Here is a 27,177-nt window from a genome sequence, read left to right as displayed (position 1 = left end):
ATTAAAAGTCATTAAACTAATTATAAAATATATTTTCCGCTCCTTTTTGATGGATAACAAAATGATCACATTATCTTATTGCGTTTGTGTGTTGTGAATTGTTTTATGTGTTTTAAGAATGCGATTTTGGGGGAGATGAATTTAGTGCTGTATTATCACATCTTAAGAGACTGGCATAACAGCATGCAATGAAGGGTGCTTTAAATAAAGACTTCTTAGGACTTAACTAAGGACTTTTGCGAAAGTTCTCAAAATAGATGAATATTACTGATAATTTTCAGTTGCAGAAAGCCATGAGAAACACGTTTTTATTTGTAAAAAAATCAATTCGAATGGTTTGTGATTCTCATTTAGTTTTAAAAGAACTCCTATTAGGCGACTGGATAACGGTTCCGGCAGGTCCTAATTTGCGTCGGAGCTCACGGGAGCTCAGTTCTCGTACATAATCTCCATTGTATGTGAATGTTTACACATCAGATGAAATTCAGGCTACTTGCGTATGAAAATATACTCTGAAGGCAATTGGCGTTTTCGTACTTTTTTTGATGAAAATTAAGCCCTGGATCAGTACATCAAAGCACCCACTTCTCATTTGGTACGGCTTGTGAAGGTATTTAATATATCATCACGAGTGCCCCTGAATTCATTATTCTTTACAGAATGAGTACACACTTTACAGACACGCTTATGCGCACACTTTAAAAAACTGTACAAGATTACCAGTATTAATGGGTGTAACGTTACACGAATTCTTTATTGTGTAGCATTATGGTTTCTGTAGAATTCAAAGCGCATGCGTAAAGATCAGAATCGACGCAGAGCAATTAAACTCTTATTAGAGAAATGAAAATCGGCTTTAGTCGGTAAGACTCTCGTTGCGGGTTTGAACCTCCCTGAAATTATTTCCTCTCTTAATGCAATAAATATTTCATGTTCGTATGTTAAAATAAGTAGTTGGTGTATATTGGTTGAGGGGGGGGGGAGGGGTGAAAAAGCATGAATGAAATATTGAATAAACGGATAATAAAAAGCTAGAGCTGTAAAGAGGGTTCTTCCAGGATGATTATTTTTTTAATACTGTTATAACGAATTTCAAGTAATTTTAATCTACTTATTTATTTTTGTACTGTCAACTTAAAACGTAGAGAAAGAAATTCTTACTCGATCATTTTAATATATATCCGGATAATTTAAACTATCGAATAGTTAGCTTGAAATAGAAGTCTACTTACAATTAAAAATGAGTACCCGTTCAAAAAAGGGAGATGAAAGCTAAATGTATGCTAATGTGTAACCTTTTAAGCAGTTTCTCTGTAAGCGTACAGAAAATTCTGATGTAACCTTACGTAGAAATATTTGAGACGTTACGCTATAGTTTCTCCAGAGCAGTGGAAGCAGCTAAGCTGTCACCGATTTAGGTTACACAATTTTTTTTTTAGATAACCAAAATTTTTGTTATGACACCCATTTTTTAGGTTTTAAAAAGCCTTTTCCTGTTTGTATTTTTAGGAAAATACAATCACTCTCTAAGTATAAAATTTTCTTTTGAATTTGATTATTTCATAGCTGTTTAGTCATTTTTCTGCTTTTAATTAAAGTTGTCATTTCGTGCAACTTTGCCATTAACATTTGACTGCAAACTATTTTTTTTTTTGTTCAGAATTCTTTTTAGTTTGCATAACTGTTTGATTTATAAATCATTATTTTTTCATGATGTTTTTAATTAAACTCAAGCGTACAAGTCATTAAGAGTTAACAGAAAATTGTAAGTTTCGGTCCACAAAATTAGCTCAAATATGATTTCTATTTATTCATTTATTTGCTGTGCCTTCAAATAAATTCAAGTGTAATAATTTTGCATATAAATTAATATTTTTTTGCAGAAACTGCATTCATTTTTCAGTACTCTCCAGTTACTTGTTCTGCTGTGTTAACAAATAAACTCATCCGAGTTTTCCATTAACACCTATCAAAGAATAGTATTTTTTTGCTCATAAAACATGCACAGGTAAGTATGAATGTCAAATAATATGAAGAATTAGATAGTTCCTTTTTTTGAAAATTCAACAAGCACTATATTTTGTGTTTCTTTATAGTGATACAAGAAAAAAAAGTCTCTCCTAAAAATAAGTGTAGGCAAAAAAGAAAGTACATGCTTTTTCTTAAGCCAATTTAGACTAAATAAAATCATTTAAAGAACATGTTACATGTTATCCAAAGTTTTACTTCTAAACTATAAGAACAAAATTCACTAGTTCTTCATGAAAGGATAGCTTTTCCCTGAATTCAAGTGTTTTCCCTTCTCATTTTCTTCAACAAAATGAAATTACGCGACAGCGTTTTTTTTATTTCGATAGAAATTCAATTTTATGTGGGAAAATGCTTTTTAGAGAGCTCAAAAAGTAAAATATTTCTATTTGTTTACGCTACTGTATCCTTTCCAATTTATTGCATTTTAAAAGTTCTTTTTGTTTATGATTAAGCTTCGTTCAGTCATTTCTTTTGCTTCCGTCTCCGAGCATTCTAAGATACGCTTGAAAAATATGTTTTCGAAAATTTAATTTCCTGTTTGCCGCATTTTTTTTTTTGAACAGTTTTAAAGTTTCTCGATCGTGGGTTTTATTCTTGTGTTATATAAAAATCAGCTCCAATATCATCCAAAGTTGTTTATAAAATTTAATATAAATGGATAATTTAATAAAGATATTGGTGAAGCGGAAGGAAAAATAATTGCTGCTATTTGAGTCGCAATCATACAGATTGAATTTTTGAGAGTGAAAAGAAAAAAAACCAAGTTCACAAACCATCATTCATTAATCCTATCTTATTATTGAGCATGGTAAACTAAAAATAGGTCAATGATCATTCTTAAAACGTTTGTAATCACAATGGGCTTGAAATGTTTTAAACGGCAATTATACTTTCAGATAGAAATTACAGACAGATACTACCTATTTTTAAATCAAAAAAATTAGTCTATGTTTTTTTTACCTTAAATTTGCCTTTTCCATGGGAAGAAAGTTACAATTATTTTATCTTATGAAATAAGAAAAGATTAAAGCTACATTATAATTTTACTGTGAATGTGAGTCTACTGCAAATTCACACAGAAACTTCTATTAAAAATATACTTTTTAAACAGTAAGAACATTTTAACAGATATATTCTCTTTTTCAAGCTTTATTAAACTGTTTGAACTTTTAACGAACAAGATTTTTGGGTGAAATGTACGCATAAGCGCAAAGGCCCTAAACTGTTTCAACAATCAATAAATATTATAAGAGTAGCTCCATTTTTAAATAAATAAAATGTAATGCATCGTAATCTTTACATTTTGCGAATGGTTATTATTTTTATTTTTTCAGATAGCAAATTCTCATTTCATGAAAAATGACAAGGAAATAGAGAATGATTGATGAAATATATGCTTAAAGAATGGCTAAATGTTTTCAAGCTATCTAAATATTTGCCGCGAGACACAAGTTCTGTCTCTTTTGAAAAATGTATTAATCTGTTGTATTAAAAGTTCGAACCTTAAACATTTTTGATAATAAATCTTATACAAAATGTAAAAAAGGAAAAAAAAAAACTTCATAGCGAGAGAATATTTTAAACCATACATACGCAGACATGTTAAAAGAAAAAAAAAAAAAAAAAAAAACCTCGCTGCGCTAGCTACATATAAGGAGAAAATATAAGTTGTGTTGACAATATAGTGGAGAAAAGCAGATTAACGTTTACTTTTTACTGATTTTTCTCTGACAGAAAACAAACGGTTTAAATCAAATTATAGACTTTGTTTGAAGAAATCAAGAGGCGCTTGTCGATTTGAATTATAGGAGAGTTTTTCCAGTTAGGGCACTTGAAAATGAAAGTTCCGGTAGTCTGTTAGAACATTTAAAGGGAAAAAAGGTTAAATGTATACAGGATAGAGAATAAAGAGTGCTTGCTTTTCCCAGGAGATCCAAAAAAAAAAAAAAAAAACCAAAACAAATTACATTAAAAGCATTAAATGTTTTACTACACATGGTTGGCTCTGGTCAATGCTTTCTTTTGAACAAACTGGTCTGCTGTTTGTTATGTTTTTTGGAATTAGCTTTGCTTTAGTCATGCTTTTAAAAACAGTTAGCTACTGTTTTTCTCTTCTGTAAACTTCTGTAACTAGAATGCAACGAGCTGTGGAGGATCAAAGGGGCATTGTAACAATGCAGCTTTTCCTTATTGTCTTGAAAGTGAAGTAATTGTTTGCTGGCCAACCAAGCATTTAATGTAATCATTTTATCTCATTGGAATTTGATAATATTTAAATCAAGCCTATTGAAAATATTTAAGTCGATTATATATAGAAAGTTCATACTTATGAACTCATATGAGAGGTTGGCGTGATCCGAAATGTTTTGAATAAATGAATTTGTTCATCTATAATTGTTTCTTTATTTGGCTTGAAAATTACTAAAGGTTAGATGAAAGTGATAACTAGTGTAAGTTAAGTGAAATTAAAAAAAAAAAATGATGGTTTGTTTAACTGCATTCAGAATGTCGGTCTTTTTCTCATTCTGATTGTCCATTCAATATTGCAGTTACTGCGATGCCTTTGTATTACTAAGTGGTTTCAGAGGTTAGAAGAAAGAGTTGCTGTGTTTGATCTATTTAGCCACATGGGATTTTGTTCAGTGATCGTCAAAAGTTTATTCATGGAATCGCCTCACTCTGTTATCCTCCTTATCAGAGGGGTGATTACTGGACTACCAGCATACACTTCCTTTTTTATTCGGATAAATGTAAAAGACAATATTAATGGTGGTTATAAAATGTGGAGTCATATTTATTTAGTCATCACTAGCCTAAGTGGACAATCAAAAAGTAACCAAGAAGATATATATATATATATATAAAAACTATTGTACATGGTACAAGTTGATTTTAAAGCTTCATTTCAAAGCTGTGCAAAAAATAAGTTTCGTAATGTCTATGCTATTGCAGAAAACAATTTTTTTTTTGTACCTTACTTGATCTCACTAAAGATAAAAACTTACGAAGAAATTACTCAGTCGCGGTCGCTATTTAATTTTTATGGCTTTGAGCTCTGTTGGATTCTTGAAATTTATCTTATCCAAAACCTATGAATTATGTAAAAATTGAAAGAAATACTGAACAGCTGATTTTGGGCTTACCAGTTTTTAATAGCAATTGCAGGCAAATAACTTCATATTATTGCAGAATATGGGTTCGCACTGGTAGCTAAAATATTGTAACGGACCTGTTCGCTAGTGCTTTAAATTTTTCCTTAACTGCGGCTATGAGGCAGTAATTAAGTAGCTTTATTATGTACAAAATACTTTCAGTTATATATATATAATATATATATATATATATATATATATATATATATATATATATATATATATATATATATATATATATATATATATATATATATATATATATATATATATATATATATCTGAAATTTGATTGCCAAATTCTAAGAGCACCTCAACCCTAATCAGTTTGAGAGAGCAAAGAGGTTTGTCTAAATTTACCAGCGACTATATTGGTGTAATATCACGGAATTTCTTTTTAAATGTGCTCATATATATAACATTTCTTAATGCAGCAAGATTAAAACTATAGCTTATCCACTGCAGGTACCTGGTAAAGCCTTTAAATCATTACAGGAAGGATAGATATCATGCAAACGAAACTATACTTAGCGCAATTTGTGAATGGGCATAATAGAAGTTTGATGGTGTCTTTTGGGCCTATTAAGTTGGCGTAACTTTCTCTGATAACCATGTTATATGCTTCATATTAAGCTCGTTTGTTTAAATATTTTATAATAAATTTTGGAGCACCACATATTTAATGATAAATGTTAGAGATAAAATGTTTGAGAGTTTAACAGAAGATATATGAGCACATAAAAGCATAAAGTGAAATATAGATGAAATCCATGATACGCGCAATAAAAGATTATTTTTTTTAAACCAGAAGTAGTAGGTATGGATAGTTGATTTAAAATAAATGTTGAAATCTTCCATGTCCAAAACTTGAAAGTTTTGTTATTTTAGGGATACGTTCGTATTTCAAAATTAAAATTCCTTCATGATTGTAAATGCTATAAAATGATCGCACCAAAAAGTAATTTATTTCAGCTTCACTTATTGTAAAAGATAATTCAGATTAGTATCATTATGGTAAAAATTCAACCAATCGCATTTAGTGTGTATCCCTATCTCTCTGTCTCAGTTTTCGTTTTTAGTCCCAATAGCGTTTTACATGGAGGCATAGCGCAAATACATTTTCTGTTTATTTTTAGACAAAATAAGACTGATGAGAAAGTTTGAAGCATGCAAGGACTTTTTCATCCCCGCATTAAGAAATTTCTTTAAAAATGTCGCCTGAAAATTAAGTAAAAGAGTAGAATTGGATAAAAAGAAAATATATAAATGAATCACCACAACATCCGAATGTTCCTAGTACATGTTGACCCAAATTTTATGTGCTTGAATGGGGGTGATGGAAATGCGAATCAAAATGACCGAAAATGTAAAACATTAAATAAAATCGGTACCTGTGATCATAAATTTATCAGAAGAAAGAGAAAGGGGAAACAAGGAGGAAAAAGTTGAAAACGCGGGAAGATGAAACTAAAAGTAGGGCAAAAAATCACTTTCTCTTTAAATCACATTAAAAAAAATGTAATAATAAATAAATGAATAAATCAGCAAAAAAATAAAAAAGACCCGCAGTTACAGTCAACAAACATAAGAACATAGACAAAGCTATTTTCCTTTTCTTTGATCGTTAAATACAGACATATTAATTTCGAATAAAGTTTGTCTTCGGCAAAAAATCAGACACATCGATAGATAGGAAAATTAAAAACTTAGATGAAATCCACGCAGGAAACTTATATAAAATTTTCGATTAAATTTTAAATAAAAAATTAAATATATCTTTTTTTGTGCACATTCACGACAAAAGCAATACGAATGTTATAAGTTAGGTTAATCCCATAAAAATTAAACCAATTTAATGTTTATAATTTTTAAAGTAGTTTTAAAAAGAAAAAAAAACATAATAGTTTACTGCCTTTTTTATATTTTTTTGCATGTTTTTCTATTGTTTTGATGATGCTTTATTGCTTAAATCTCATGTCTTAAGCAGGTACAATGATATTTTGCCTGATTTGAATGGAAAAAAATAATAGTCGGGCAATGTGGGGAAAATTAAAATAGTGGGGCAAAATGAATTGGTGAAATATTTACTCTACTTTTAGCGCCACCTATCTGGTAATACTTTTACAATGTAGCGCATGTAGTCTTTTGCATTCAGGAAAAAAATACTGCCGAAGAGTAAAGCATATGATAATACAGGCAATTTTCAAAAATTGATACTCTTATTGAAAAATTTGTTGTAAGTCAAAAAATTTTTTTTTGATATTAATAATTGGTAAAGTTCTTGTTATTAACATTTTAAATATTAATTGAAATCTTTTAATCGTTGGTGCACTATTTATTTTGTTAATATTAAGCTTATTTGTATTTTAAATATTTTGTACAATTAGTCAAGAACATGCGGGGCAGAGTGAAATAGCTTATTTCTTTTACTTACTCAAACACTTACATTTTCATTTATTTATTAATTTGTTAACAGTCCTTCATTTAGTAATCAATTTATTTATTCATTCATTCACTTATTTTCTTATTCATTTCATCTTTTACTCACTCGTTTTCCCCTAGATTAATTAATGAATTTAGTTAATTATTTTATTATTATTTTATTTTTTCATTTAACGTTATTTACTGATTCAGTTGATCAAAAATACTTTTTAAAATCGAATAAAAAGTATTTCATTAGAAAAATATTTTATGTTTCACTTGCCGCAGGAAAAAAAAGTGAAAAAAATTTCAAACTAATTTCCAATTTGTTCTATTTGAAAAAACTTAGTCATCTTAGCTATTTCACTTTGCCTCACCATTTCCCTACTTGATTATCAGTTTCTTCAGTTTCGTATGTTAAAAATACCATAAAATGAAAACTATAAAACAATCAGTAAACAAATAATCAAAATGTAAAATATTTTAAAATTTAGTCTGAAAAATTTAAATAAATAATAAAGATATAGAAAAAAAGAGCTAATACATAAATGAAGAGTTAAAAAAAGTTTTTAAAAAGAGTGTAGTGTTTGATACATTATTATTTCAAGCAGAACTTTAAAGAAATAAATATACACACTATATTTGAAATAAATAAATAAATACACATACATATATACGCATGTCGCATAAAGAATGCATCATGAGTTAATTAGTCACTTTATTTCGCTTCTTAATGTCTTACTAGAAGGTAACAAGAAGTGGCGCGCATCTTAGAAATTTTTTTTTTTTGCTTTAGATGCGTAATTTAATTTTATACTGCATTGGATTGGCTGAAGGCTGTTCTTAGATTGCTGTTACAGGGGTATTAAAAGATCTAAGATGTTGCAATAAAAGGGCCAAATAGTGTTAAGTAACGTTTTACGTAAGAAGGATCTCATTTTATTCCTCAACAGAAAATTAGAAAACATTCTAAAGCATTATAGAGTTAATTAAGAGCATATTTTGCTAAAATAAAAATAATTAAAAATAAACTTTGGTTCTTAATACAATGAGGGCAAAGTGTAATACAATTATTCAAAAAATTAGTTTTTGGGATTTTAATTTTTTTTTTAAATCTATAATAAGAGGGAATTTGTGCAATTGATCTAAGTGCAATTCTATCTTCATGAATATATATATTTAATGCACTCTAGTATACCTTCTCAAAAGTATGTGAGTAACGCATATAGTATAAAATAAAGAACCGCTTATTGTAACTATTCAAATCATTTCTTGTTTACAGTACACCAGTTCTACTTTATCAGCAGCGATCAAAAAATGCATCCCTTTATTTTCTGGTAGGAATTTAAATTAATATGTAGAAAAATAATAATTCACTACAATCATTGTACAGAAATAAAACTAAAGAAGATTAAAAAGGTCTTATTTTAAACATGTAGTTTTAGTACGACATATTATACATAGTGACAACAGTTGACATGATTCAGACAGTAATTTAGCAAGTTTTTAATATTAGCAACAGTCACTGGAAAATTTGTTTTCTAGTTATATCAAGTTTTAAGGACTGGAATAATTTTGATTCTATATTTTGGTCATATCCGGTGCATTTCGAAACTAAAAAAATATAAAAAATGGGGGTAGGGGGGTAGGAGAGAAGTTGATTTTTTTCCGGTAAGGTTTCAATTAGATGTTTCCAAATGCACACTGAAAGGTTAATAACCTAATTTTATATTTAAAAAAAAACATTTTTACCATTATTGTGGTAAATTAAAAAGTAAAACATTTCTGTACTGAATTTTAACATGAATATATAGGTTCTTTTGGATAAAGAGAAACAAGGGGAGAATGGAAACAAACGATGAAACAACAATTTTTGAGGCAAAACTGTTAGGGAGGGAAGACTAGGCCACTGAGAATTTCGCATGTTTCCTAGGCCTCATTATTGTTTGATCATGACACTGAACAAAGTTTTATTATTATTATTATTAATTCTTGATTAATGCTCTTACATTTCCCTCTTCAGCAGATCTACAATTTTAAAGCAACTGGTATCGAATGGTTTTATTTGTCATGTAGAAGGTTACTAAACGCATTTATTAATGAGTTTTACCTTCCCAGCTATTGTTGATTAGCAATTTAGGTGTTTCCATTTGCAACATATCATGCAAGCTCTGGGGTAAATCTAAATTTCTCAGGGGTAAATAAAAACATCTAAATTTCTCATTTGTCCTATTTTTGGGAAGATTAAATGTTAATGTAAATGGCACTTTTGTTTTCATTTTACGTAAATTCAGCGCATAATTTAATTTTTTTATGGTGTATCTTTTCAAATGAAAAGATCTGTCATGTAGAGGACTACTAAAAACATTTATTTAATAATTTTACCTTCCCAGCTATTTTTGATGAGCAAATTTAGGTGTTTCCATTTATAACATACATGCTCTGCGGTAAATGGAAACAATTAAATTCCTCATTCTTCCTGTTTTTGAAAGATTAAATGTTACTGTGAACTGCACTTTTGAGTGTATTTTACATAAATTCAACCCATAATTTAACTTTTTATGATATTTCTTTTCAAGTGACCACATTACATTTTGAGGAATTAAAGGATCGCATACGACTGACGGGCCACTGATTGAGCATTGTTCGAACTTCTTAAGCTTCTAAACTGGTTGTATATAGTGTGATTATCTATCCGCATCCACCTCATGGGAAATAAATGGGGTGCTTACATGTACCCTGTAGTCTCTGTGGTAAAAGGAAATATGATTTCATTCGCTGACAGCCATAAAATCAAACTAATTATACCCAGTTACTCACAGAGAGGGTCAGTCTTGGACACATAGCACAGCATTTTATGTCTGAATTCATCTAAAAGAAAGGGAATGATCTGAAGTTGAAGCATTGAATTTCTGTTTCCTTCAACCTCAGTTAACCCTTAAATCAGTATAAAAAGCCTGTTTTAATTTAAGGGCAATTCTCCAGCACACATTTATACTACGATCAGAAGTCTAGTAAATTTAAACGCAGTAGTCAAGGATTAAGACAAAACTTTGCGGTCATTGAGTAAAATAAATTTGATGTGAAAAAATGAGCTATGTTTTCTTGTCATATATTTTTATTGTTTCAATGCTTGATGGAAAAACAACGATTAATAACGCCAGGGGCAAATGATTAGGTCCTTTATTTTGCGGGGCTGTGTAAGAGGTCATTTGACATTTACCAGACCTAGTGAACTCTCCGACAAAGCATCAGTCTTTCATGCGCCATCATTATGGCGCTGATGTATGACACAAGTAGTTTTTGACGCCCAGTTTCCACCAGACGGAGGCACCTGGGCTCTCTTCGGTGAAAAACTGCACTAGGAATTTAAGTTTGCCGTGGGGAATTCAAAGCCAAGCGAATACCCTAGAGATCTTTCACATGCAGCATAATCATATGACATGAGTGCTGATGATTTTCTGCATCTCGAAAATTCACCGACGGTAACCTCAGGTCAGAACCCGGATGATTAGTTTTAATTTGCTTTTAAATTATGCTCCTTAGTAAAGGATGAAAACCTTCCTTTTGTATTTCAGTGTGTCAGGGAATTAATTTTCTTACGCTTATAATTACACAGTACACTCGCTCAGTCAGAAAGTGCAGTTTTGAAGAATAGACTCTCATAAAATAATCCCCAGGAGGAATTTTCTGCTGAAATAACATTTAAGTAATGATCCAAAGAATAATACTGAAAAATATAAATGCTGAAGCCTGGACATATGATCTAACCTAGATGTAACTGACTGAATAACTAAATAAATTTTTCTATTAAAAATGTAACGAAAAACTTTTACTGGAGTATAGATCACAAGATATTAAACGAAACGAAACATAATGGTTTTTGAATTCCAGAGCGATTTTTCGAGAATTCCTTAAAAGCCAATCCGTCCAATTCTTATAAGGATATAGTTTTATTTCCTTAATTTGATTTTTCTTGAGAAAAGCCGTTTAGTTTGATAAATCGATCCTTTTGTTCTATGCAGTTTTTGTCTCTTTGGAAAAAGATGCTTCGCTGTTGTTTTTAACGTGAAGTGAAATGTACAATTGAAAAGCCTACTATTAATTCAATTTATGAACAGTGAAAATTGTTTGCTAAAATCTTTACATTTTTTCATTATTAGTACAAAGATATGATTTTTTTGTTTAAAAATATGATTGTTGAATATGAGACCAAGAAGTTTGGTACATTTGTAAGGTCTTTTTTTTCTGTTAACCAAATAAATATGTTATGCTTTAAAGGAAAATTATCTTATAAAAATTAGATAACAAATAGCATATTTCTTTAAAAAATTATAGTTGACTTTATGTAGACTCTTATAAAATTTAAGTTTTCAATCTTCTGTTATAATTTGATTTATTTACGCTTTCATTCATAGTTTTGGAAGCAGCAAAAGCAGAATCTTTTCAGAAATTTAATTACATGTGTATCCTGTTTTAGTATATGTTAGTCAGATTGACTGTTCTAGCTATGACTAATATTTTTCATGACTAACTAAACAGCCAAAGATCGTATTGCATGCAAATTTTAATACTCATAGAAGTATATAATCCGTATTCTATTTTCAGTTGAAGAAAACAGGTTTCAAGCTTTCAACTTTCGAAACAAGTTCTACAAGATAACCTTTTAACTTTTTTTTGTTAATAAAGGCGTCTATTTAATTTAGGGTAAGGTTAAACATGATATCCCTAAAGGCTTTCGTTTCTGATAAACGTATGAAGATTAACTTATAAATTTTTACTTATTTTTAAGAGAAATCAAATTAATTACACCCAAACCTCTTCTTGTGCGGGATAGGGACCGCATTAAAAAAAAACCGCATAAAAAATTGCGCGAAGCTTCACGAGTAGCTTTAAAAAGTTGTTTTCGCAACACAGTTAAATTTTTTTTTCATGCGGTGGATAAGGACCGCATAAAAAAAGTCTCACGTAGAAAATAACCCTAAAACTTACAAAATTGTAATATTTAAACGAAATCAAAATAAACCAAGTGATAATTTTTGCCGAGTAGTTGGACAAAATTTCCCGAATAAGAAAATTTTTGGGAGGTAACAGTGACTTCCCATTGAGGTTTCTATGTCGTCCCTTGGGAAATGTACTATTTCGCACTCGTTTTAAAAATAATTTCATCAATTGAATCCCAATCTGATTGAAATTTTAATATACCGCGCAAAAAAAAATTCGCACAAAAAAAAAAAAAAAAAAAAAATATCGCATAAAAAAAAGACCGCATAAAAACAGATTTGGGTGTACAAACAAAAAAATAATGTTCTCTATGCACTTCAAGAGCTTGAATCCCATCCCTTCTTTTTTTGATATTTTTAAAAATACTCGAGGGGAAAAAATAAGAAAGTGATGGATAAACGAAAAGCCAGAAAAATGAAAAATCGAGGGTATGCAAAATCAGTTTTACATATTTTCCGCTGTTGTCCTTTAATATGTTACAAAGTTTAAGAAACAAATCAGATCACGGATGAATCAAAACTTACTTTGCTCGCTTGAAAAACAAAATTTCAGAATCAATCGAGTCGAAAGAACGAAAAAGAAAAAAAAAAAAAAAAAAGAGCAAATGTTCCGTTTTAATACACCTCTCAAACAAAATTCAAACGAATTGCATAATTTATATATATTCAATTTTGATGGTCAACTTTCGTTTTCAGTTCAAAAGGAAGTCAGTTTTCTCTTTTCTTCTTCCTGTTTGCTCGCAGTTACATTTTCTAAAAGTACATTTACCCAGAAGTTGCTTCCCTTCTTTGGCAACAAATGGGATTAAATATTAAATTCAGATTTTATTAGATGTGCTGGGACATTGTAAGATCAGATGTTGCGTGAAGATCTTGTTTAAGTAATTTTTCTTACTTTATTTTTCGGGAACACTGAGTCTCGTCAAAGTATTCCTCCTTTTTATGCTTCGTCTGTATTATTTCTTTAATTTTCTAAAAGGCACGCAAGAAATTAATTACGGATGGCGGAAGAGGAGAAATATTCAGAGAAAGATGAAGAAATATTGTAAAAGTTTTTAACATTATAGTCAGATCCGCTTATAATAGAAACAAAGGAGTTAGTGTTCCTGACCTTGTATCCAAGCATTCGTATAAAACGAGGTGTAAAATGTGAGCAACTTTCATTTCACGAGGGACTTTTGAAATTCTCTGATTAATAAGTCTTATGCGCTGTAGATTAAAATGAAAAGCAAAGACATTTTTGGTGTAAGATACTATATTTTTTATTTAAGTTTTATCAGGGGTTAAATGTTGATCCCTGAACACTATTTATATGTTGATAATCAGTGATCATCCAATCATAAATGTGTTCATTTATGCTTATCTTTTTTTTTCATCTATCAATCGCAAATTCTCTTATCCGTATCGTATGTTTTGAAGAAGTGAATAGAATTAAAGGGTAAAGTTAAAAGCGCTGTTTTAGTAAAAAGCATAGTTTGTACCAAGCATATTCACTATCGGATGAGCATATTCACACAGATATGAGCAAATTGAAAGCTTTTGATTCAGCATCATGAATTTCAACTGGAAAAATATTTCCTACGCTCAATACTGCTCATTTCAGTATAGGAGCATAAAAATAAACAACATTATTAAATACTTTATATTAACTACATGAATCATAAGACATAATATTTATTATTGTCAAAATGATAACAAACATAGTAGAAATAAATAGAATGTCATAAATCATCATCATATTAATGCTACAAATCTGAACACTTACCTACTTTTAAGTTTTACCATTATCTACATATAATAAAGTATAAAGAACTTACCTACATCAATTAATAGGAGTCAAACTAACTTTACTAGATTATAAACGTTAATACAACTTACCTAAAACTGCATTTTCTGTTTTTTAACGCTGAACAGCAGTTAAATAAGTTGTTGTGGTAACTTATATGGCAAATGTTAAAAGTTATTTGTATAGCTAAAATATATTGATATCATTTGACACGTTAACAGCAGTCACACATATTTCATTAACATATACTTGATACTGATATAATAAAACTAATAGAAGAAATAAGTAAAATTGGTTAATTATTTTTAGGTGCATTGCTTAATATATGCTTCAAAAATCTTACCTGATCGATAAAGCAAATTGTACTTGTACGTTCGGTTTGTGGTTGAACCTGTTGGTGAAGATCCGCTAAGAGCAATAGCTGAGTCGGAGTCGCTGTGGTACCCAGAAAGATCTGTACTGCTGTCATCGTTATCATCATCACTGAAGTCTTTGATAAGTTCTAAAACGTTCTGACAACCTTGGGAGAATCTCATAAGAACTGAAGCAACAATTGCATTCGGACTCATGTCTTTCACCTCTTTGCGAAGCTGCGTGAACTGGAACATAGCATCCTTGTCGGTTTCGATTCGCTTTTGTAGTATGCTTAACAGAGTATTCATCGACTGATTGTTCAATGTAGGCTCGATAACATTCAGAAGAGTCTTGTTTTTGATAAGTCTCTCCTGAATTTCTTCTTGTCTAAGGCTTAACTGCCGCTGATGGCTTGCTTTGATTGGAGCAGGCCCATGGGAAATGGATCTTGTTATTGGCTGCTTAGGGGCCAGACTTAGTTCATCCAACTTTTGCACTGCACTTTTGTATCTGTGAATAACTCTTTCAAATTCCAATTTTAAGGCTTCATGTAAATTCATCAACGTGTTTTCTGATGTCCCAACCATACCATGCTGTCCAAGACCTTTGATGGATTTGTCTAGAGCCCTTTTTCTGGTGGTAATAAGTTTCTTCATTCTTGGTTCCGAAAGAACTATTACCTAAAAAATTAAAATTCAAATCTTAGCATAATTTTACTCATTTATAATATGAGTTAAATGAGCGTAGGAACTTTAAAGTACTTTGACAAAAGTAAAAACTAAAAACATGAGTTGCTTTACTTTCTAAATCATTATTACATCAACTCTACTCTAAATATTTTCTTCAGTATACCAATTCTGTCTTGTCTAAAAATTGAAAATCCTTTGTAATTTGTAAAAATAAGAATAAAAGTATTCGCTTCTTTTGCAAGCATTAAAAAATATTTTTTTTAATCCCTATACTTTGTTTTCAAGCGCTTTACTCATAACAAACTGAAAATGTGATATTTTAGGAATAAATTATTCGTTTCAATTATTTTATTTTTAGTTCATATTTGCAATTTATTTAGTAATTCATTAACATGAAGCTTGTAAAATAATGAATTTTTGCTTCACAGCGTTTTAATTTCTGCTATTTCAAACTTTTCACAAAATTCAGTACACAACATTAGATAATGAGGCAAACGGAAAATAATCATTATTTTGAATAAAATAAGTTTTATCCTGTAATGAGCGTCAGTGCTTTTAGTTTAATGAAGCTAATGCTTATGCACTATCTTAATGAATTCAACCAAAGGTATGTTTCTGAAATTCATAAGCTGTCATTTTTTGTCTCGGAGGAAAAATGTAGCATCATTGTATTTATTTCGGAAAGAGATAGTGACTTATTTAATTTTGCATGGAAATGAATGAAACTTTTTGTTTGTCGAAAAGTGCTTACAATAAGTAACATGTTTTAATTTGAATTTTTAGGAAATATGTAAACATTATGACTTCAGCATGAAATGAAATTAAAAGAGTTGGAAAATAACGCTTTTGTAACGTAATGATCAATCTTAACTGGTTGACCAACACAAGTTAACGTTTTAGTGTTTTAATCATTTACTTTTTATTATGTTCAAAATAAATTCAAAAGAAAAAGTAATTTAGTGAGCACAAACTATTCAAAAAAAAAGGGGGGGGGGACCTTTCAAGTCTTCTACTATCATACCATAAAATATTTACTATGCAGATTATTATTATTGTTTAAGCTGACGAAAACCGGGAGTGTTAGAGCTTTAGAGATCTAATGAAATGTGAATTTAAGTACGTTTCTTCAGTAAAAGTGCAGTAAATTTGTGTTTGTGAAAAAAATTTGTGTAGAATTTTTGATTCAAAAAAATACACATTATTTTGAATCAACCGAGTACGTTCTTAGCATATTCTTGAGTAAAAAAATGTTTTAGATTTGACTATTTTAACTTTAAAAAAAGGGATTTTTTTCTGCACTAAAATACGCATTACTATCATACATTTTTTTCAAAAAGTCATCCACTCTGGTCCATTTTATTACATTGTTCAAATTTGGAATTTCATGAACGTAGAGATTATAAATAAGTCTATTAAAACAAAGAAGTAAAAAAACAATATTTAATTTCAGTTGGTGTTAATAGAAACGCAGAATAAATTGAAACAAATTGCATCACCACAGTTGTGGTGATTTTTGAAACTAAACTATTGCTGAGGGAAACTTTGCAACATAGAGAAGGCATTTTGAGGGTTTTGTTTGAAAATGGGGTACTGCAAAAATATTCTTTACCAAAGTTATGTAGTCTTACATTTTTTTTCTCCAGCAGATCAACAAACGTTATGAAATTCGTTTCAACTAGTTTTATTTGTCATCTGGAAGGTTACTAAAAGCATTTAGCTAAGAAGTCCAGATCCTCTGCTATTTTGATGTTCAATATAAGTGTTTCTTTTTAACCCGCACACCTTGTACTTTGGGATAAATGTAAACAACTTAACTTGTTAGTCTTTCGATTTTTTCGAAAGATTATTTTTTAATTTAAATTATACTTTTGTGTATTATTTACATAAACCTAGCGTATAAAATAATTTTGTGCATGATTTGTCTTTCTAAATGACTTCAGATTTCATTCAGTGGATAGCATGCAACTTATGGGCTGCAAATTAAATTAGTTGATGTAGAAATTTTCCAACGTCTACACTGGTTATATATAACATGGTTATTTGCCTATACAGACTTTACCGAGAAGGAAATCAACGTTTCCATTTACTCCTAGTCTCTGAATTCTGAGCGGGGGGCAATCTAAAAAGTGTGAGAATTCTTCTACTAACATATATGAACAATTGAACCCTTCCGTTAAGAGGCATAGTTCTTTTGCGTTTGAATCTTTTGCTAATCTTACTTTTTCCTGTTCATTAACGAAATGTTGTTAACTACTGTATAGGCTACTGTATAACAAAAGATCACCGGTAATGTTTTAGAAATAAATGTATCGCTAACGAATTCAATTCATTTGTTTTAACCACTGTTATTAAAACTGCGTTTTAAATCAAACAAATGATAATATTGTCAAGCGATAAAAATTGCTGCTCTGCTCACTACAATTGTAAAGGGATGCATAAACAAAAAGTGTGTTGCTTTTAACTTGAATATTATGTTAAGAAAGACCCTATGTTATGTTAAGACCTTAAAAAATTCCCCCGCAAAGCTGCCAAAAATTTTAAACAATCTAAAGCACAAAAAAAAAAAAAAAAAAAAAAAAAAGAAAAAAAACTACCTGATATATTCAAGCTCCAAAACGTTACTTTCAAGTAACAAGAAACAAAGTTTCAAGAATCATAGTAGGAATTTTAGTGAAATCTTGAGCTATTTCTAGCTCAATGGAAAGTTAATAGTGTGTTAGTACTGATACACGAGAAGCAAAAAAATTTTACAGTACAAAGATTAAGTTTCGAATAACGAATTTATAAAACATTGCACAATATTTGAGGAGGTAGTTTTGATAGTGATATTTCAAAAGAAAATATTTCCTAAACAGAGAAAAAACAAAAAGCCTGCTACTTTATAGCAAAAGTTAAATTATGTTTTAAATTACAATTTCAATTTCCGCTATAGCACAGAATTATTAAGCATTTTGAGGTTTTGTCTTAGTGTTTCGAAAATAAATTTCAAGCATAGTCAGCTTTGAAGTAGCATCGAACTCTATCAGTTTAGTTTGTTTCACTATTGAGTCGAAAGAAAATTTGACGTTGATAACACTGAAAATGAAACCAGTAAAGTTCTACTACGACAATAAAGCTCATGAACTAATTTCCTTCCAGTTTACTAGCAAGTTCTAAATGCTTGAGAAAGACAACAAAAAAATGAAGACAAAGTGACGCATATACGACAAACAATCAAATAAATGGAAGTTGGAAATTTTACTTCGTTCTTTTACAGCTTGCTTTTATTATGTTTGGGATCGCTTTGGCCATCTCGTGGATTGTATTATAAAAGATTTAGAGCTGTAAATGTATATTATCAAAAAATAAACTTGTTTTGAGTTGAAAAGAAAGATTTTCAACAATTGCTGAAACTCGGTGTTTCAATGCGTAAAGCTCGTTGCTTAGATTTTTGGGCGCTTTGGTATTTAATTTCTATTTTTCCTGTTAAATATTGTGTATAGCAGTAAATAAATCTTCAAAGTAATAGTTTTCTTGCATATAATATGCACATTATTTAAATTATGTCAAGTTTAGTTTTTGTGATTATGCCGTGTTTAAAATTTACTTTATTTTTAATGACCTAAATTCCTCCCATGTATTCCTATGAAGTTCATAACTGTATAGGAATATGCTTACTTATATTCAAAACTCAAAATGTATATTCACATACTTTGGTTATACATGTTATTTTCTCTCTATGAAATACATTGGAAGTTACATATAATATGCATTTGTGTTATATTTTAATTCCAAAAATATCAACAGCATACGTAAACATACTGGTAATCGAGAGACTTGTGTCAAAGTTTATAAATTTTTGAAAAACTATCGCTTTTTTTTTTGATATTTAATACGTCTTATTATGACGAGATCATAATTTTCGCTCTTTTACTTTTGCATTAAATTTTCGGTAACGAAATAATGCTTGCGATTTAAATTGTTTTTATTTTAATTGCTTCGCTTTTATTTTTTATTGCCCATTTATGTATAATATGAATTTTATTGATTAAAATAAACATGCATCTAAATATATTGAGAAAGTAATAGCCATTCACAATATTACTGCTGCAGCAACTTTTCTTGCAAAATGATATTGTGCGAGGAAATGAATAGCATGTAGACCTTCCTCGTTACTATTAAAATCTAATTTTGCTAAAAGTACTTTACATTCGGGCAAACTATTAACAATATCAGAGTCGTTTTATAAGGAGTCAGAATATGTAAACCATCACTAAATGCATATACACTCCCCCCTCTCCACATTGTACATATTGTGAGGGTGGCTGTACGGCCACACCTGCAACACGTACAAATCATTATTTTTTCATTCAAGAAAACTTTTTAAAAAGTTGATACTAAAAATTATGATACCTAATGTTTCCTAATAATCCAATGCATCATAATTAAAAGGCAAAGTTTAAAACTGCGAGAATCAAGTGCAAACATATGCAAAAAAATTGTCTCTTTTGTGCGAATGGATTGAATACGCATCATAAATTTATATTATAGCTTCCTAAATTTCGAACTCTAAAAGCGCATTTTAACTGTTTTTGTGAGGCAACAGGGAGAAAAAACGTATTACAACAACTACAGAAGATATTTTCTCCCTCTTTCGGTTTCTATAAAGCCCTGAATCGCAGTTTAAGTAGCGACACGTCCGCCATCTTGGGGCCAACCGATGCGTTCTTTCATGTCTGCTATGGTAAAGTAACGTGTTTTGCGTCTTGATTGGGGTTTCTTATTAACTCCATGTTAATTCGCAATCTAGAAACACCACATTCAAGTAGTAAAACACGCTACTTCACCATAGCAGACATAGAAGAAAGCATTGGTTTGATCATCGAGTTTGATCATTATTATTAATTTTATTCTTAGAGCTTAGTATCAACAATATTTTTACATTGTATTTAACTAAATCGTTTCATTTAAAATCTACGATTGGCTATTAAACTTTTTAATTCTCAATTACAGCATAAATGCAAGCAATGAACTTATTTGGTTTTTCTTTCAGTTTAAGTGAATGATCTTGGTATTGCGAAATATAGGAAACAAGATAAAGTCTAAATTTACATGCTTAAAGTTGTAATCTTTTAAACATTTCGGGCTATCAACATTTTGAAAAACTAATATGAATGAAAATTTTTCCGAAATTAATCAACTAAGGTAAGGCACTGGTAGTGGTCAGTGCTTCAGTAGTGGCAAGTTTAATTTTGTACTTTGTAGAAAGTAATGAACAATAATGATGCGATTTTTTGTTGGTAATTAAATGTAACTATCATATTGAATCAATTTTATTCATCAGCTATTTGAATTGAAAATAAGTAATGTAAATACTTCAGATGAGAGAATTTCAGATGGCCACTATTGAAATTTGCAGATTCTGGAGCAGCCACTGCTGGATCAAACTTCCGGTTTCGGAAAAAGTTGATAAAAAATAAACAAATTGAAATTCTGGTATTTTTAGAAATTGGGAAGATTTAGAAAGCTTTGGGCTATAAAACGCTCATGAAATTGTATGAAATTTATTCCAAAAAAAAAAAAAAATATTACGTGAAATATGTAAATAATTTGAATAATGAAGGTAATATTATAATGAGCTAGCTAGGTCTCCGGCCTACACATTTACTGGAAGAAATAGTAGGGCCCTTAGGCAAAAAAAATTTGAAGAAGTTTGATAAATCATTAATGGCAGGAAGAAAACATTAATAAAGGATTTAGCCTTAATATATTTAGGGTTTAGAAAGCTGCACTTTACACTGAAACATTTTGCTATAGTAAAAAAAAAATCCTTTTACTGCTAAAACATCCTACTTGAATTTTTCTCATTAAGATGTTGGCCGCCGGTGCCTGCTACCTTTCTTTTCTACTACTCTTTTATCCAATCTTATCTATAAACGGTGCTTTAGCTTCTTATTTGCTCTTTATTTGCTCAATAATACGAGAGGTGATTTTGCGCCGAAACGCCGGTCTGGTTTTCGGGGAAAATAAATTCCCCTTTCATGTAAAATTAACTGATACTCAATATTTAATTTTATTTCTCATTGGCCTCTGGTACTACAAATTTTACGAATTCTCTTTAGCTAAACAGCATCTTTAAGTTTCTATTCGTCTTCTACGGTTGGCTAATATGCTTAATTTCTTCACTAATAGGGTTTCGATTTCGAGAATTCATCCATTCCTCCCAAACAGTTATTTAATTTTCTTCAGGTCCTGTCTTTCTTTCTCGGGGAAAGATGTAATCATAAAAAATTCTACCTTGCCCCTTTTCTTACTTTCTTTTTCTTCCGACCGAATTTCAAAGAAATCTTTGGCTAAAACGTAACTTTACAAACACTAAATTTTCACCAGAAAAACAATTTATGAGGTTATTTTAATCAGTGAAATCCTTTTCCATGAAGTATATTTTGCAAAAAGAATTTTGACAGACGAAAGTTGATAACACCAGATAAAAAATGAATACAAGCAATTATAAAATAGTTTTGAAGCTTGGTTTTTATATTTTGATGTTAAGAGATAGATTTTATTTATAAAGTTTCAATGTTTTTTTTTTATCAGCAGTTTAGTTCATAATTTTAAATTGTTTAGTTTGCAAAAATCTGTATGAACTACTATAATGTTTAACTAGCTGATGATTGATGTGTTCCTTCCTTCTTAATATTTTTGACTTACTTTTTATCTTTTGAAATTTGATATGAATGTTTTCTTGAAAGTTAAATGAAAGAAATAATTGAAAGTTAGTGCTCTGCTTGATTCACCAATTTTTTTGTTAAAAGTTGTGTAAAACAAACATGAATTAAGCATTACGCAATTATATTGAATTTGCCATGTGGCAGAAATCTACACTTGATGTTTGAAACAAAAGTGTCGTTAATTATTCGTAAAATTGCTTCAAAACTTTAGAAAATTCTTTTTGTCACAAATTATTGCCAGCGTCTTCAAGACAAAACTCAAGTTAAATTTTAATTAATTTTTGCCCAAAGTAAAAATAGGTGCTTGTTCGAAAACTAATATCTATTTTAATTATTTGTTCCAGTTTTAAATATCTATTACAATACTAGCTTTGTAAAGTAAGTCGGAAAAAGCTTCTGAAACGTAAGGTCGAAACATTTTCAAAAATAGAGACCGAAATACCACTTAAATACAAATTTAAAAACATACAGAGCAGCGAAAGTCGGTGAAATATTCCGAAGAGACTGTGATTACTTAAAGTGGGTCATAAGCATGAATTTTCATAAATTTTTATTTCGATCGGAGCTATTTTTCTCTTTTTAAGTATTCAAGAAACAGTAGCAGAATATATTTTATTTTTGAGACGGAAATATATCTAGTTGTATCATGAACCGATATATGAATTTTCATTTTGCGATTAAGATACAATTCAATTTCGCCAGAATATAATTTGAAAGGCAGCATCTATAGTTCTTTTATATTTTGTAACGTATTACGTCTTTTTTGTACAAATTTCTAACAGAAAACTTTTAGAATTTCAACTTCCCTTTAAATTTCTGTTGTTATGACTCCTAAGCTAAGACCAAAAAGAATTTCTTGCTATTTCTAAGCTTACTTTTTGCAATGATAAAAATTAAAATATATATGAGTGTATACTAAATTTTCATATAAAATAAAATAAGAAACATTTTAAATACATGCTAAAACTCACAACTTTCGTACTTAATAAAAAAAAACTTACTTTTAGTAATTTCTTGCATGATGCTACAACAGGATGCTTAGGATCTAAGGTAAAACTATTCACTGGGGAGGAATCTTCTTGCTGCAATGCGAAAACTTTGACCATCTGCATAACCACACTGTCTGGTCTCAAAAGTTTCAAAGAAATTTCCAGACCATCTGCCAAAAACACTCTGGCATACAATGCTTCTAAAATGGCTAGAGTATGTGGAATGTTATCTACGAATAACTCCACTGGTAGCTCACCAAGTATTACTTTAAATGTACTGTAATTAAGGCGATTGATAAAATTTGCTGCCTCACGATATTGTTGATTCTCATAGAGCAAAAGAACTCTTCTAATTGCAACTCCAGGACTGACATCTGCAATGGTCATGCTTTCCACGCGACTTTCAACTTCTTCTCGAAATCCTTTCACCCAATCATTAGAGCGCCAAGTCATTTTCTGAATATTCTTCCGATTATGTCTTTCTGGACGAATTCGATTACCTCTTTCAACGACAGAATGTCCAGCATGCTTGTATGTCCACGTGGTGAACATAGCTGGTCTATCAACTCGAAGCATAAGTTTTGTAGGCAGCAAAGTTTTAAAGATATAGTCCAAGGCTTAAATAGCACATGTAGTTTTTGGTACTGATAGTTAATCTTCAATCCTGTAATACGATTGAGACACACTTAATCAAATCTAAACTCACGAGGAAATTCCGGTTAAAACCGTTGATAATCACTTTTTGTGGTTCAGAATTATGTTGAAAGTGAGAGAAATCAAAATGACCGTTTCAAAGACTTTAAAAAGATCCAAAAACCAACTTGGTAGAAATTTCAAACACCTTCGCGCAAGACGTGCAAAGCTTTGAATGCCGCGTTTGTAAAAAAAAAGCGTGTTAAAAACAAATGGGACCAGTGTCGGTCTCCTCGTTATCCAGAAGGGACGACAACAATGTTTTGGTTCTAAAATGACGCTCTTTGATATTAGGAATCGTATGAAGGCCAGGAGGTCTTCGAGAAGTGCGTCAGTGGGTCAGTAAGGCTGATCATTTTCACGATGTGAAGGAGCAGTAGCTCCAGGTACTCACAAACCTTTAGGCGAAGACACCGCCTTTACCGGTTACAAAGATCGCTTAAAGATCATCTCTAATCATACCGGCATTTTTTTCTCTAACCTTTTTCTTTCACGCCGTGATTACTCTTCCACACTGAAGAAGTCTGAAAAGGGGGATCCAGCAAATGACTGAGTGACCTCGAATTCTCAGGTCCGGGAAGATTTTGTTTGTGACCGCCGAAGGCACTCTCTCTACAGACACCGGCCGAAAGCTCAAGAAGCTCTGGTCTGGCTGTCAGGCCAGTCAGGCTCACATCTCGGAAACTTGTTTTGGGGGGTTGGGGTGGGTTGTAGCATCGTTTGGTTCCGAAATTGCCTGGTTGTCCGACTTTTCATCATTTCGTTCCACTATTGTTTGCGTAATGGAGCGAGAATGGGAGATAAGTAACTCGTTGATGCGATGCGAGTCCGCAAGGTCCGCGAAGAACGGTGCTGGGAGATGAAATTGTTTGATAGAGATTTTTTATTATTATTCAGAGATGTTACCTTTATGCTACAAAGTTTGAATATAAATTTTTGGTCCGAATTCTGCTACAGTTTCGTTGCTTCTCTTTTTCAGATATGTATACGTGAACTTAAAGATTTGGATAAGAGGTTTCTGACTATCAAATAAGTCAGTTTAATTACAAGAAGGAGGAAGAGTGCGTAGAATATTTTTTCTCGAATTAAAACCAAATAAAAGTGTGGATATTTAGCATCACATCTAATGTTAGTTATTTCAAAGAAAATATTTACACATCAGAAATGTTCCAATGTCCAAAGAGAAGCAGCTTAAAATGCAGCTAAAGATACAGACGATGAACAGGCGATCTCCTGCTGGTCATCTTGTACAAGTGTCTCCCCAACCAACCGCCCTTGGGCTACTTCCGGCCATCAAGCAAATTTTGTCCGGTCAGAGGAAACTTACAAAATTTTGTTTAAAACAATATTTTTAGGCATTCTATTCTGCTCCAAAAAGAGTCTCACAAATTACCCCTAAGCGCTTGTTAAAAAAAACTTTATCTGCATAGGGGGGAGGGGGGATAGACCATCTGAACTGAAATATTGGTTGATTGTTGGCCCATGCAGACTAAATATATTGAATTCTCAAAGCCAGGGGGCTTCAGTTGCCATCTACTGACCCTATAAATAACGGGTCTGACACGTTGCCAATTAAATGTCATTATAACGACTTAATACCTAATAATATTGCACTTCATAGTCATTAAAGTAACCTTCGTAATCCTTTGTGATTAATGCTTGGAAAAACTAATAGAACACTTTCCTGAACAAATTCCCTGTTTTGAAATCTAGAACAAAAAAAAAAAAAAAAAAGAAAAAAGAAAAAAAAAATTAAACTATTGAAAATTTTTAGGCACATTTGTTATTTGGATGCTTTACTTGCCAAATCGATTAACTTCATAAAACAAAAAGTCGAAAAAAGTGATGAAGAAGATAGTGTTATGTATAGGAGTAGTGTTATCCATAGGAGTGAATGGGCCCTCGTGTTTCATTTTCTGCCATAGCTGGATCAGAAATGTACTGTACCAAAAGTTTGATATAAATTAAGGATTGATTAAGCACTATTAAAGCAGAAATAAGGATTTTTTTAAAAAGTGGAGTTAATGGATTTGGCAATTGAGGAATCCATTTAACACCCTGAGGTCCCCCGCACCTACTGTTATTTAAGTTATAGAAAGACAATGCAATTTTATTTTATGCTCCGAGATTTTTTTCAAATAAACAAAATTTGTATTTGCTGGAAATTAGGGATGTGTCGTTCATGAACGAAGTGATCAAAAAGAAAAAATCCTTATAATGAACGGATCCGTTCGTTCACTTAAAAAACGAACAACCGTTCTTTTGAATGGTGAGCAGTTTGGAACGATATATTGACGCACTTGTGATAAAATCGCTTTTTTTAATTACTTTATTCAAATTTTGAACTCTCAATCAATCTCAAATTTCTTTTATCTCAGTGCAGTATAATGTATTCATTCGAATCTTTTTACTTTCTGCTTCATTCGTCATTTTTCTTTAATCGTTGCAGTTCATTTGCAATTTTTCTAATGTATCCATTAGTAATGATTTGTGTAACTTGTTTGGGCTAAACAAAATGTTTACACATTCCACTTCCTGTTCCACGTACCTGCTAAAATCCTTCTCACGCTTTCTGTCACCAAAATTATTTTTAAAAATACCTTTTTTATCACTTTTCTGGCGATTCTTTTGTCTTCTATACCGTCTCTGTCAACTATTACCATATATTGATTTGGCTTAATTTGTAACTTGCTGGCGACTTCCTAGTCGATTATTTTACATTCAATATCCAAAAGTTGTTAATAAGAGTTACTACTGTTTATTTTTTCCCAATTTAAAAAAGTGTTGCATTTTTTTCTGTTCTCATCGACACTGTGGAATAATGTTGAAGCTTCCTAATATTTTTAGGTGTCTTTTTTTAAATCAAGTAATCTGGTACTCCGACTGAGCTACCGATATATTTGCTGTTACTTTTTTCGTTCGTTATGCATGGTCTATTGGTAATATCGTATATATACAGTAATGTAGCTGGAAAAATTTAATAACTTAATTTTTTGACATGCTGAAATGGAATCTGCGATTGTTAGAATGGAAAACATCTTCCCATTCGGCAACTGAGAAATATCTTACAAAATGAACTATAATTACTTTATACATCTAAACCTGAAAAAAGTTTTTTATTCATTTTTCATTGGCATATTTTGTTACATCAGATCATTTCAGTGATTTTTCCTTCAAAGAACATTACTGATCTAATGAAACGTTTGGAATGTACGTGAGTATGTCGTGCAAAGTGATTCCTGCAACTTTCTTAAGTGAACGAAGTCGTGAACGAGTTGTATGAACGGATCAAAAGAATGAACGATCCTCTGAACGACATTGCAGACCTATACTGGAAATGCAAATAAAC

At 30.7% G+C, this 27,177-nt stretch overlaps 1 protein-coding gene across 1 annotated transcript in view; it reads right to left on the bottom strand.

Annotated features, from left to right (window-relative positions):
* LOC129218999 (uncharacterized) overlaps positions 1-23,687 on the bottom strand; it is a 153,948-nt gene extending 130,261 nt beyond the window's left edge. Inside the window, exons 1-2 of the mRNA XM_054853318.1 lie at positions 23,148-23,687; positions 14,737-15,427 (exon numbers count right to left, since the gene is read on the bottom strand). Coding sequence (XP_054709293.1) covers positions 14,737-15,427; positions 23,148-23,687 — 1,231 coding nt within the window. The remainder of the gene's footprint in view (positions 1-14,736; positions 15,428-23,147) is intronic.
* Positions 23,688-27,177: the final 3,490 nt, after the last annotated feature.

This window comes from Uloborus diversus, chromosome 3, assembly GCF_026930045.1.
Source record: "Uloborus diversus isolate 005 chromosome 3, Udiv.v.3.1, whole genome shotgun sequence".
In the NCBI taxonomy this organism is placed as follows: Eukaryota; Metazoa; Arthropoda; class Arachnida; order Araneae; family Uloboridae; genus Uloborus; species Uloborus diversus.
Note: the sequence above shows the minus strand (reverse complement) of the source record. Positions and strands in the feature narration are given on the sequence as shown.